Below are 14226 nucleotides of genomic sequence, written 5' to 3'. Positions count from 1 at the left end.
TTGACCCCCTTCTCTGTTCCTTCTTTTGGAAAATAAAAAAAAAAAAAAAACGGGAGGGGAGGATTTCCAGCCCCCCGCTCCCCTCCCTTTTAGTCGCTTTCTACGACACGCAGGGAATACGTGGGAAGTATTCTATCTCTCCTATCCCCATAGGGACGTGTGTGTGTGTGTGTGTGTGTGTACAAGAAGCACACACGTAGCGAGTGTACATAAGACACAGGTAAAACCACAATGGAATGGAAAATAGGAAGTGTCAAGCACTTTCGTATAGTTATATAGTCAAGACTGAGTTAGAGATGGAGAGAATTCAGAAAATATAATACACCAGCCGCCAGTGGGTGCAGGAGGCTGAAGTAAAAAACAGGTGAGGGGATTAGGGCAAAAATAATTTTAATATGATTGCCATAAAGTTGGTTAACCTGAGTCTTCAACTTGAGGGAGGTGAGGACGTCGAGGGTGACCTGTGCCTTAATCCCTTCACCTGTTTCATTATTCATGAAGGTGCACCACCCAGCGGCGGCGGGTGTGTTGTATTCTGGTCTTCCTCTCTCTACTCAGTCCTGACGATGTAGATATACGGAACCTCTCGACACCGTAATTCCCTTTTATATATATATATATATATATATATATATATATATATATATATTCGAAATTACCTCAGCTTGAGTGAGGTCGTCTCCTCGCTTTCCCCAGGAGCCATGAAACTTGTTCCAGTTTCCTCGCTTGTCCTGTGCGGCCTGTGGGGGAGAGAGAGACGCGTGTCAGTTCTCTGGCAAGACGAAGGAAAACAAGACAGTAGAGTTGGCATTATTTAAGTAACCTCACAGTTTATCGGTATATGACCGAGCCATGTAGTAAAAGGCAGGTATATCTTTACCTGTATTTTCCTCTCCGGCTTTTACACTATACATATATATATATATATATATATATATATATATATATATATATATATATATATATATATATATATAACATCAAGTAAGACGTCCTGACTCCATATCACTGTGGTATATTAATACATTGTACTTGTCCCCTTCAGGAATTCGCTCTGCATGTGTCATATACCATCATCTCTGTCGTACACATCAGCTCTCAGATGATCCACTGGGTTGAAAACTTTTCTTCCCACGTACGATCCTACTTTGACTACTTATCACTTCTTCCTTCCTCTTATACACAACCTGAGGTAGATTTTATCCTGTATGATGAGAATTCTCAGTCTGGTACAGGCAGTAGGCGAGAGCCTAATTCATGGGACCTGAATTGTGGCTATGCTTGTTGCAATGATCCTATCGTCAGGGTGAGTGCTTATGTGAAGCCCTTCTGCTCTCTGGACGTTACTGAAGTTGATTGTCTGGGGGAGGGGGGGGAGCCTGAATGGGACTCTTGTGTATGTGAAAGAGTATCTTTGTTGAACCGACCAATGTACAAAAAAACAAACGACCCAGATTGTGTAGTGTGTGGAACCTGCATGAGATGAGACGCATTGATCTGTATGTAAGAGAATCTGATAGTCTGGAGGTGAGACTGACTGTCAGCTGTTGTGTGTGACAACCTGACTGTCCCCATCATGGATGGGCCAGAATGAGACACCTTTCTCTGAATGTGGATGACGGGATCGACGTTATACAAACGTAATAACGTTTTTCTTTTCCCCCTTTTTGATGATATCGCTGAAGCCGAAGTATACCTGTAAACCTAACTAGGTATTTATTTCTCAGATTGTATACTAAGTTTACCTGGAGTTCGGCGTCAACCAGGTCGTCTCCTCGCTTGCCCCAGGAACCGTGAAATTTATTCCAGTTTGCTCTCTTGTCCTCAGTGGCCTGTGGGGGAGGACGGGAGAGTGATGTCAGGGTGAAAGTTGAGGAGAAAACTTTATTTTTTGAGAGACAGAAAGTAAAGTAGGACTTCAACGATGACGAGAGAGAGTGAGAGAGAGAGAGAGAGAGAGAGAGAGAGAGAGAGAGAGAGAGAGAGAGAGAGAGAGAGAGAGAGAGAGAAGTAAAGGAAGAGCGTGGTGAACATGAAAGGAAGAGGGAAGTGGTTGAAAAACGAGAGGATAAGGAGGTGGGGTGAGTGTCCCTGTGAGCGTATGATGGGGTGAAATTATGATTCAGGGGAGAGTAGGATGAGAGCGAGACTAAACTGAAAGGTTAGACGAGGAGGAAGAAGACATAGAAATGAATGAGTGTTGGGAGAGTGAGGTGAGAGTAGGAGTGGGAGGTGGGTGGGGAAAAGAGTAGGAGTGAGAGTGACGTGAAGGCGAAAGTGAGAAATGAGTTACGTTTCAAGTACGAGTGACGGTGAGAGAAGTGAGGGAATGAGTGACGGTGTGGTGAGAGTGAAGGTGAAGCGAGGACAGAACACGGGTATAGCCGGAGTGAGAGCAGGAGTACAGATGAGAACCAGAAGAAGAAGAGGAAGGAACAAGGATATGAAGAAAGGCAAGAAACACGAGAAATTTCTTCTAATGACGAAAGAACATCATCAAGATTGTGGCATTATTTTAGAACATTTCTCATCCATAAGATATCGTAATAGAATTAGAAAGAACTAGTGTTAGCACTTAAAAATACCAGCATGTTTTGCATTTTTCTTCTAGTAAAGATGTCCTCTGCCCCCATTGATCTTATCATGCATGTGGCTCCATCACTGACATATTCACCTTTAAGATAGTATCAAGTAAGTTGTATTAATTTTTTTCATGACACACACACACACACACACACACGTTTGCGTAGCCTTGCTACCACCGTCTTGTGTTCCCGCCGGCAGGTGTCTGAACTACTTGATCGTACCTGAAGTTCGGAACTGGCGAAATCGTCTCCTCGTTTGCCCCAGGAGCCGTGGAACTTGTTCCAGTCTGCCCTCTTCTCCTCGGCAGCCTGTTGGTGGGGAGAGGAGCAGAACGGAGATGAGATGTGGTAGATGTGGGAGAGGAAAGGCTGATCCAGAGGAATTACCAACTAGGCGACCCATGAATCAATAAGGGAATCACGCTCGGATATTCATTTAAGACGAGGTAGACACATGAATCACGCATTAGCCATCTTCTCTACACTGAGGGACAGGTTAGGTTTGAACACGCACCCTATCAGCTTCTCTCTCTCTCTCTCTCTCTCTCTCTCTCTCTCTCTCTCTCTCTCTCTCTCTCTCTCTCTCTCTCTCTCTCTCTCTAACTCTCTCTCTCTCTAACTCTCTCTCCCCTTGGTGATGCCATGTTCCCCTGGAAGACACTGCACGTACCTGGATCTCCTCTCCTCGCTTGCCCCAAGAGCCGTGGAACTTGTTCCAGTCGCCTCGTTTGTCTCCCACAGTCTGGAAGACGAGATGAGGAAGTTGTGAGCGGTGGTGTTGAAGCGTGTGTGTGTGTGTGTGTGTCTCTTGTGGAGTCTTATGGTATCTTAAGATTTTGTGTGTTGACTGAAGTGCCATGTAATGTGTGTTTCAGTGTTCGTTACGACCTTACTGAAGATCGTGTTGTGGTTTCTTTTTTTCTCTCCACATACTTTTCGTAGCTGGGTATTCGGGTGGGTTTATGGGTCCGTGTGTGTTTTTTCGTGTCTTTGTGTGTGTGAGTGCGTGTTTGTGAGTGTGTGTTCGCTAGTATGTGTGTGAGTGCGTGTTTGTGAGTATGTGTGAGTGCGTGTAAACATTTGTACGCTGTCCCTATCTACAGTTTCGTTACTCACAAATGTGTCACGTGTCGGTGTTTACGCGTACATTGGTGTGTACGTAAATGACGTTCACCTTGTAGATCTCACAAATGCTCTTCCGCGTGGCATCTCATAAACTATGTGGTATATGTCCAGAGAATCGTAACCTTTCCTCCGGTATTGGAAGCCACATCCATACATCACTATGATGATTTAAAGCCTTGGCTTACATGGTGAATAGATGAATCAGCCCTACCTTATCTTGCCATAACAAGAGATAGCTGCCATAGCATTTCCCTGTATAAATGAAAACATCGGCTATAGGATATTTTTTCTTTTAAAAAATGAACGTGTCAGCTATAGATTGCCTTGTTGTAGATGAATATAGCAGGTATAGCATTTCTTTTTGATAGATGAATTTACCAACTATAGCAAGTCTCTTTATAATGAATGTGCGAGCTCTAGCATGTATGGTTATGAATAAACATAGCAGGTAGAGCACGTCTCATTATAAATGAATTTACGAGCTATAGAATGTTGCTATATAAACGAATGTGCCAGCTGTAGCATCGCATAGCAGGTATAGCAGGTCTCATTATAAATGAGTTTACCAGCTATACCATGTCTCTTTATACGGGAATGTGTCAGCTATAGCATGTCTCGCTGTAGATACATTTACCAGCTATAGCATCTCTCTCCATCAATAAATGTATCAGCTGTAGCATGGCTCTTTACAGATAATGATCTTTAAGGAATCATTAATCATGTAATATGTTTTAAGTATTTTCTTGTATTAGATTTAGTTTTACAAAGTTTTGACTTACTTGCTTCATTATTTTTTATATGTTAACTGAGACGGCACGGGCAACTGAGGCCCTAATCAGGGCCATCTAAATGATATATATATATATATATATATATATATATATATATATATATATATATATATCCTAGTCTGAGCCAGGTACCCATTTTATTGACCCACCCCTAGGGGTGGATGAACAGCTGGGTCGACTGTGTACCCACTGCCACAACCAGGATTGGAACTTATGCGCTCGACCCTGGACGGCCCGTGGATGCGTCACGGTCATGAACGCTCAACCACTGGCCTACATACCAACATGAATACGTTATTCCAAGGATGGACAAATGGTCTTCACTTTTATGAGGGAAGTGACCATGAATGCTCATTATTTTTTCTAAGTACCGCAACTGCATCAAAGTCTCACTTAAAAGAACCAGATTTCAGACGAGGTAGATGTTCTTTTGTATAGTAGTTAACACACACAAAAAAAAAAGTCCTTTGAAATATTCCACAAAGCGGAGTAGATATAAGGTATAATGAAAGCAAGGTTACACTGCTCACCCCTGGCCTGCAACACACACCACGTGCCTTTCCAGAAACATGCGTGTATGCCGTACACGTGCTCCCACGCTGCCGCCGCTGATGATGATATCAACGTCGTTATTTCACTCGGTAATCTTAGTTTTCCTCGCATGCGACCTTCTGACACACACACACACACACACACTTGCAAGCACAGCGTGACAGAGGCTGAATGCCAGACTATAATCTAGTGGTTCTATTCATAGTAATGTATGCGACCCAGCTGAGTTTTCGCCTGTAAATGTGTTCGTGACGTGAACCAAGTGTCTCCGGTCTGGGTTGATAGTAATATGTTTTTCACATGTTTTTTTAGACACAAACGTAAATAGGTATATCTTGTATTGACGTTCTGAGTGATATCCTTGATTGCTTGATTACCACAAGCAGCTGTAGATAAGTTTGTATCTAATTATGCACGCGAATAGTTTCGTTAATAGACTCGAGAAGTTTCAGTTACTGCGAGCCGTGAATTGGCCCCTGACCTGTAGTTTACCGTTCAGGTCAAAGACCGCCATCACTACAGCCCAATCTTCTCAACACCATTATCTTAACCACAGCATCTCGACAGCAGTTGTTACGTGTGTATAAGAGATTGGTCTGACCTTGTATGGAGTACTGCTATCACATCTGGGGTGGTTCTAGCTCCGCGTCCTTACTTGACCAAACGTCGACGGCGGTCCGACTTATAAACTGTCCTAGGCTAACATCAAAGCTTGACCCCCCTTTGCCCTACGCCTCAATGTTGGTTCACTTTGCCTCTTGTGTAGGTATTACTTTGGTGTTTGCTCGCGGAAGCTGGCTGCTAGTGTGCCCCCACACAAGCTGCTGCGTCACGTGACTATCGTGTGGCCGTTGGCAACTCGAGGGTGGGCCGTGTTTAGAGCTGTTTCTTTCCTTACTTTTCGAGGCTTTGTAAGTCTCTACTATGCCATGTCTTCGATGATAACTACGCCATAAGACTTTGTAAAAGACAGGTTTTCCATTCCCTCCAAAATTCGTAAAGACTTGCCCCTGTCTCTTTTTTTTTTTCCCTTTCATTAATTTCTATAATTTGATCAACGCCCGGTCTCGATGTGGACTTTTTACCGTGACTGGAACCTCCAACGTAAAATGAAAAAAAATAACTATACCTCACGACCAAAGTATTGCCGGACGAGAATTTAAATTTGAAGACGAGAAGTGAGAGTGTATGTGGCCTGAAACTGATCTGGAACACCTGCAGGAAGTTCAGGGGTTCAAAGTTGGTCGGTCTTTGGCTGTGAGTAGACCACCTCAACGACCGTGGTAGTCGATCGGTCTTGAGGCCAAATAACTAACCAGCCAGCACAGTGCACCCTGGCCCCACCTCACCTCACCTCGTCTCGTCTCGTCTCGTCTCGTATCTCGCTACTGGTCACCGTCTAGAAGGGCCGGGGGTCGAACACTTTTTTTCTTTGGGTCATACGCACTGCTCGAGACTGTATGGTCTTAGAATCATCTTAAATACCCAAAGAAGGAGTTTAGAGCTTTCTTTTACGATTGGTGATTGTAGAATGACCTTGATGACCCTTGCGATCGTTAGACCTGAAGTTGATGAAGTACACAATTGGTCAGTTTCTCAAATGGCCACATGTGCAGTAAGAGCGCCTATGGTCTTGGAATCTTCTCGCACACGAGAAGGTGTCCCAAGATTTATCCATTGAATGGTATTGACCCTTGTAGTCAGTAGACCCGAAAACCTATGTGAATAACCAACCAACCGACTCTCTCTCTCTCTCTCTCTCTCTCTCTCTCTCTCTCTCTCTCTCTCTCTCTCTCTCTCTCTCTCTCTCTCTCTAAGTTCCCTGCAGGATCCCTGCAGCTCGTCTCAGGATTGACTGCCATCTGGTATCGGACCAATCGCTGGTAACTCTACGGGAGACGGGTTCCCAACTGCCCGCCATTCTTATCGAGCGAGTGAGCCTCCGGTCTGTCTGTGTGAAGACATGCGGTATTGTTTCTTCGCTAAAAAGAAGAAAAAAACCCGAGTTATTTGAAGTCGGAGTGCCTGAACGTAACGTAACTAAATGTAACATAAGCTGGCGATATATAATCAACTTCAGTTATATAAGCGATGTAGGTTTTATGTATATAAAACAAAAAAAATCGTTAATGTGTGGGTGGGATGGAAGAGAGAGAGAGAGAGAGAGAGAGAGAGAGAGAGAGAGAGAGAGAGAGAGAGAGAGAGAGTGAAGGAGGTATCCCAATATTTTTTTCTTAACATATTCTTAATGTAGAAAATATTAAGAAAAGCTCTCTCCCTGACGTGTATAAAAGTAGCAACCCCCCACCGGCAGTGAACCGGGATTCCCTCGTCCCCCCGGTCGACACAGCACAGTATCTCTGCCGTGAAATCAGTGTAGCGTCCCCCATGTGTTGCGACGTTACGCAGGACTGCGTAATGATGCGTGTGATACGCTCTCATACACGGGTACCCTTAAAGGTCCTCTGACGATTATTGGTATATATATATATATATATATATATATATATATATATATGTATGTATGTATATACACACATACATACATACATATATCTTTTCTTTCATACTATTCGCCATTTCCCGCGTTAGCGTCAAGAACAGAGGACTGGGCCTTTGAGGGAATATCCTCACCTGGCCCCTTCTCTGTTCCCTCTTTTGGACAATAAGAAAAAAAAAAAAAACGAGAGGGGAGGATTTCCAGTCACCCGCTCCCTCCCCTTTTAGTACGCTGTAGCTCATACCCCGAGACATTTCAAAAGTTTGAGCTACGAAAACATATGCTTAACGGAGGGAGGAGGATCATTCGGGTGGTGTGCTGTACGTACATTCGTTGATGACCCAAGTGGCAGATTATAGACATAGGATGACGCATTCTCGGACGCCGGAGGATGTTTTGATCGCTTGATGGAACGATGTGTAACCAGACGTAGGGAGGGGACTTCCTCTCTCTCTCTCTCTCTCTCTCTCTCTCTCTCTCTCTCTCTCTCTCTCTCTCTCTGGCCTTGCCTGATTTCCCGCTCAGTTACTTACCACCTTCATTTTATCATTATTTTTTTCGTGATAGCCTTTGCATACTTTACATGAGTGCCTTACTTACCTTGCTGACTGGGTTCTTTAGCTGGAACAACGAAAAGTGGTCAGTAAGATGTCATTTAGCGTTCGTTAACGGCCCATAACCACAAACATTATCTCGGTTATGCCGTAGGACTGTGATACCGCGCGAGAGAATGGCAGTATTAATGTACATGTGTGAACCTACGAGCTGTTGGATGAAGTTTGATTGATATTCTTGCATAACCTGAGAATGCGTGCCACAAGTCTTCAGCACTATCAGATCTGAAGTCGGATCTTTGAAGTATAATTCAGTGAAATTTACACTGCGCAACTAATTTCTTACGTTTGGCACCGTGGTATTCCTTGACAAGAGATCTGCCATGGTTGCAACATTCTTAGGAATTAAGGCGTTATCCTGAAAACTTCAAGCCACCTAGACAGTGACATAGCGCTTGTCTATCTGTCCTTTTTTTTTCTTACAGTTTAATTCCTTTCAGCTTATCTCTGTGTTAGGAATAAAAAGATAACTCTCCAACTGCTCTCTGGAATTGACCTGCGCATCCTGATGCGCACTAAGTCACCACAGTAAAACAGCCAGCGTTAACTTGTGGGTTAATTCCATAACTTGCTAACCAGTGCAAGAACATGCCTCACACTCAAGAGAAAATTCATGAGCGTCAGGGTAACTAGCGGCGTTTTGCTACGGATGAGAAGTGAAGTTGTTTCAGGATCGTATTTTGTGATTTGACAAGTGGCCGACTACACACCCACGCATGCCCTCAGAGAAAATGGAATTGCCTTCGCTTTCGTAATGCAATTAACTGAATCGCATGGGCAGAGTATAAGCGCAACGACTCTGGCAGCAGCGTCTGTAGTTAGTCAGTATCACTCCCACTTATTTCAAGTACCATTGATTTGATTTGCCTAGACATATTGTATTACAGGCTTAATACTGATTTTATTTATCAGTACGTGTATTTGACACTGATATTTAAGTATTTTTGTTAGAATAAGTATAGGAATGATTCCATACTAGTTACATAAAGGCCACGTCCAGAGGGCGCTAATTACGAAGCAAAGGATGAATTACTTTGATGTAAATTTAATTCTCAGCAGTGTTATTTCCTAGGGTCAGCGGATCAAGGAATTCCGATTCTTGCTTTGGCCAGTCATACACAAGATCGAGTAATGTTGTGAGAAAGGCTACATCACCATCCTCATATTATGGATTTCTGGGTCAGTGTTGTACCTCACCTGTCCTGATGACATGAGACGTTTTCCATTTGAAATCCAGGATTTGTGGTCTAGACCAGAACTCACTTCTAGAGAGCAGTGGATATTGATCATACGTAGGATCCTTTCACATATTGAATAGTCTTGATGTTTACCTCTCTCACGTGACTCCTTTCATCCGGGTGCATTCGTTGTGTCTTTCCCTGAAGCCTTATTGACTTAGCCTTTTTGGGTGTAGTATTTTTGCAACATATACCGTCTTTCATACTGTGTAGGGAATCTGCTCATCATCTTTTGGGTCGTGTTTATTCATAATGAACCTCATTATCATCAAGGAGGTTTCATATATCGATTACATGTTTTGTATAATCCTAATAAGGCGGAGAATCTGTAACTGCGAAATGCTGATTACATATCAGACTTTCACTCAACAGAACTCACAGAATTATGTTAAACAAGTTCATTCGATGCTCCACCTCATAAATGATAGTGTGAACGTCTCCTAAACAGCTTTTTTCTTTTAGGAATCTTTAACTGATCCTACCATCCTCTTGTAGGATCCGCCATGCTAAGGTAACGTCAGAGGTGTGTATATCCAATCACAATATTTTCCTTGCAATACAAACGTGACGGTTTGGTCGGTCAATGATTTCCACATCATGAGCCTGGAGCCCAACGTAAGACTGGTGATGAACGTCTCTAGGAATGTGTCTGTTGTCATGTCTCTTGCGAGATCCAGGTGAAATGTACGAGTGGACAGAATTTTATACACCTTTCCTCGTCCTCAAGTGTATATATTTTTTGCGTCCTGATATCTCCTGTGTACTCAGGTTCAAGTCCTGTTACATCATAGGAGCATTTTTTTATATATATTTTTTTTTTTTTTTTATCCCTGGCGATGATGGAGCGTAAGGATATTGTGTAACCCTTCCCATCTGCACTCCTACTCATCTTACATTGAAATTATGTTCCTGTCTTTCATCTTTGCGGTACGTAATTCAACTCTTAATTTTCTGGAGTGTAAAGCCATCTCTGAAGTGTCTCTACGCGAATCAGATTTTAGGTGTTTGGTTAACCGACATCTTTCCTGCAGGATGACGGGTTGTATTCTGCATGGCGAGACGTTCTAAAGTTTCTAGGCGTCCACTATGTTATACCATCTCGTGTGGCTTTCTTTTGGGATCTTCAGTGTGAAGCAGTTGAATTCCCTTAACGATGTAACCATTTTTTAGTACCAGTACCTTTAGATAAGCCAGCTGACGAGACTGTAGCTGTCGACCTAACATTTCAGCTCACGAAATGGACAGCGCTCAAAAGTACGTTGCATTGTGGGGTCGATGGTAGTGACTCGCCTCCGACACACGCTTGACCCCAACCTCCCTCCATGGGCTGGGCCACCAGGCTCTGTGTATCTGTCCGCACCGCTCGTTTTTCTGGCTCAGTCACTCGGGGGGGCCAGAAAATCAGTCTGTGTTTCCCTTTATGGCAGGTCCCCTTTAAGTCAAAGTCCTTTCTCATCGGCATACATGTAATGATCATGTTAAAACTAAATTTTCCTGTTTCAGACACTCCCTTCTCACGTTAAAACTAAATTCCCTGATTTCGGACGCTCTCATCCTTACCCAAGTTATCGTATTATTTCTTTCAGTGACCTTCGGGACCCACATATCTCGTCAATCGGCTTACATTGAAAAAGGACTTAGGTGGTGTGATTCTTGCCTTTTTACGTCAGTGACCGTCGCACACTCACCTGTATTAGTGAGGTACGATACAGCCATGCCATAATGCTCGTTCGCTGGCATTTACAAACGATATATACTTTGAAATTTCACGACGTATACCTAGCAGACTCTAAGGGTAATCTCCCCCAACCTTTCTCCTATTTCGTTTAGTAATATCTCGTCCAGATATACATTTTACTTATGAAACTTGCGAAATGTTTTGCCCAATGATATAAAAGAGATAGATAGACTTTTTACATGTCACTGTCTTTAATTTTTCTCATTTGCAGTCGTTTAGTCTCCTTTTTAAGGCACAGATCCATCCTTTTAATGGCCAAGGTTGTTCTGGAATGACAAATTTGACCGAGTAAAACTGATTCTCTGAAATCACTCTTGACTGTTAAGGTAATGTACTTGAATGTTGTGTTTCAGTAGTGAGAAATTAGCTCCCCCGAACCCCTGCAAGGAGCTTTTATCTACGCGCTTGACTTCTGCATGCTTAATATATTAATTCCATTATTTTTGTACGTATTTTACACTGGTTTTCTTAGGTATTTTCGTAGTCTGGATGTATTCCATGTATAACAACGATAATGGCACCTCGGGGGCGCTAATTACGAACTCAAATACCTTTACTCTTTCGATGCAAACAAAGGTTACCATAATATTCACCCCAGAGTCGACAAGTGGTTGACACTATCGTCATAGTTCATATCACTAATTACATTCCCTGAAATTCAGAGGTGGCCGTCCATGAGTCATTGCAGTGTGGCTTTGTGTGCCAGGTTCCTCACCTGTCTTAAATACCATTAAAAACACGTCTGTCCTTACCAGGTGACTCATGGCCACGCTCCGTGGTCGGCGTGGTTACTGGACACACACACACACTTCAAAGCCTGGTAAGAAGAAGCTAACTAAGCAGGTGCTAGGGCGTGTGCCATGGCATGAGTTTCCGTGAATTCATGACACACACGTATGGCCTCATGACAACAGTGACATATGATTCTGTTGGTTCTCCAATGGAACTGAGAACAAAGATGTTTCATGACAATTCGTTTACCGTCTCGCTTGTGCATCATGTCGTCTTCGGTATAATACTAACATTGCTCACTATTCACGTTGGCGTATAGAAACGGGACACTTAATTCATGAGGCAAATACAGCCCAATTTGAAATTGCCATCTTTCTTTATCTTGTATTTCTTCGGATTCTTCTTCATGTACGGGCTTGAAGCTTGTTACATAAATAGTTCGTGTTTCAGGCCACCAGAACGGACGCTGAGGGCTATGTGCCGGGATTCGTTAATTTACCCTTGAGAAATATGACTACACATCACGATAATAGTTACGTAAAGTCCTCATTATTAACGACACCGCCACGAACACCAAGTCCACTTCCTTTGAAGCATTTCATTCCATTTCATTTTATAGAAAGGAGAAGCTGAGCAGCATCTCCACTATGCCGGCATCTTTAAAAGATTATAGAGAAATGTGATACATCCTGGTCTTGCCTTGAGGAGGGTGAAGTATTATAAGAAGCGATCGTTCTGTGGGGAAAACCTGGTTATCCCTAATCAGACCTTATCTGGGTCAGCCTTATAGATTTTTCCCTTCAAACAAAGCCAGGATATGCAGGCACACCAGAGCCCACGTAGCCTAACGCAGATTGCGGCTACTCTAACCGTGCCGCACGGCCATGCTCATCCTGTGGGCGGTACCTCGCACGAAGTTTACGGTCACAAAGTCCTTCTTCTTCGTCTTCTTCTTCTTCTTCTTCTTCTTCTTCTTCTTCTTCTTCTTCTTCTTCTTCTCTCTCTCTCTCTCTCTCTCTCTCTCTCTCTCTCTCTCTCTCTCTCTCTCTCTCTCTCTCTCTCTCTCTCTCTCTCTCTCTCTCTCTCTCTCTCCCACACCTCCTTGGCGCAAATAATTTCAACATTAGATACATTACAAAGTTGGTTCATTGTATTAGCTCCCAGTATGTTAATACAGTAACTGAATCGTTTCTTTGACGCAAGAAAGTGGATATAATCTCAAAATGTTGATTATTATCTTTTTTTCTTTTACAAAATACTTTTCTGGCCTGTTTTGCAACGTTTGTGTAGACCTCTGTCTGAATGATTCAGTTTTCTCACAACTCAGGAATGTATTTTAGTGTGTCTATTGTCTGTCTGCATAATTTACAATTCATATTATCAGCGTTTTGGAAGATAAGCAGATAAAGAGGCACTTGCAGTCTAGCATGCAATTACCTGTGGCTACATCTTGTAACTTACTGATATTTTTACTTTCTCCATACACGATTTGTCCTTTTAAATTTCATCGTGATGGACAGTGTGTTTATATGAACTCTTGTACTTTCTTCAAATACATCTGCTACTTCTTTCTTGATTATTTGTTTAAGTTACTGCTTCACGACGAAGTATCAATGTCAAGTCCGTATATTTATTGCAAGTTTAACGATCTGGTATATGAGTAAGGTGGGAGATGATTTGCTCCAGATTAATGCGAACGGAGAACGCGAGGGCTTCAGTCCCCCTATCATTCGTAAGGGGAGGAGTTCAACCATTCCCTATGGTGAACGTTGCCATCCCCTAAGTAGAGGATCTCGGCCTACGAGTGAGAGGATGTCTCATGACAGGAGTTTAGATAGACGAAGAAAGATAGAGCTGTTGTAGAATTAGGAGAGCAGTTGGCGAAGCAAAATGGTAGTCGGGAGACAAGACCTTGAGGCATATAACGTCATAGTCTAGGGACACAAGGTCCATGAGGCCTGCAACAGGTGTGTTGATGTTGGCATGAGCGCACACACCATCTTTGAACTGGAATCGTGAGTGGTAGGTGTATGTTGGATGTAGAAAAAAAGAGCTAGTGAGAACATCATTAGACATTTCGTCTCGGAGGGAAACAGTAAGATATTAGGAGAGGTACTAGACAGAAGGTGTTCGGAGGGAAATAGTAAGATATTAGGAGAGGTACTAGACAGAAGGTGTTCAACCGAAGAGAGGTTACTGGAGAGACGGCGAATGTTGGTATAGTGAATAGGAGAAAAAAAAGGCAGGTCTATCAGAGAGGGAAAGGTCGTATAGGAGCCCTTCCTCTCATAGGCAGTAGAGCGGAAACCTGGAGATTCTTAGCACCTCATGATGCCGGGGACTAGACGTCA

At 43.0% G+C, this 14226-nt stretch overlaps 1 protein-coding gene across 1 annotated transcript in view; it reads right to left on the bottom strand.

Annotated features, from left to right (window-relative positions):
• Positions 1 to 14226, bottom strand: part of Mip (Myoinhibiting peptide precursor) — a 342027-nt gene that overhangs the window by 22938 nt on the left and 304863 nt on the right. The window contains exons 3-6 of the mRNA XM_071663053.1: positions 3256 to 3327; positions 2808 to 2894; positions 1746 to 1832; positions 660 to 740 (exon numbers count right to left, since the gene is read on the bottom strand). Coding sequence (XP_071519154.1) covers positions 660 to 740; positions 1746 to 1832; positions 2808 to 2894; positions 3256 to 3327 — 327 coding nt within the window. The remainder of the gene's footprint in view (positions 1 to 659; positions 741 to 1745; positions 1833 to 2807; positions 2895 to 3255; positions 3328 to 14226) is intronic.

The sequence above is a fragment of the Panulirus ornatus genome, chromosome 1, assembly GCF_036320965.1.
Source record: "Panulirus ornatus isolate Po-2019 chromosome 1, ASM3632096v1, whole genome shotgun sequence".
Classification (NCBI taxonomy): domain Eukaryota; kingdom Metazoa; phylum Arthropoda; class Malacostraca; order Decapoda; family Palinuridae; genus Panulirus; species Panulirus ornatus.
Note: the sequence above shows the minus strand (reverse complement) of the source record. Positions and strands in the feature narration are given on the sequence as shown.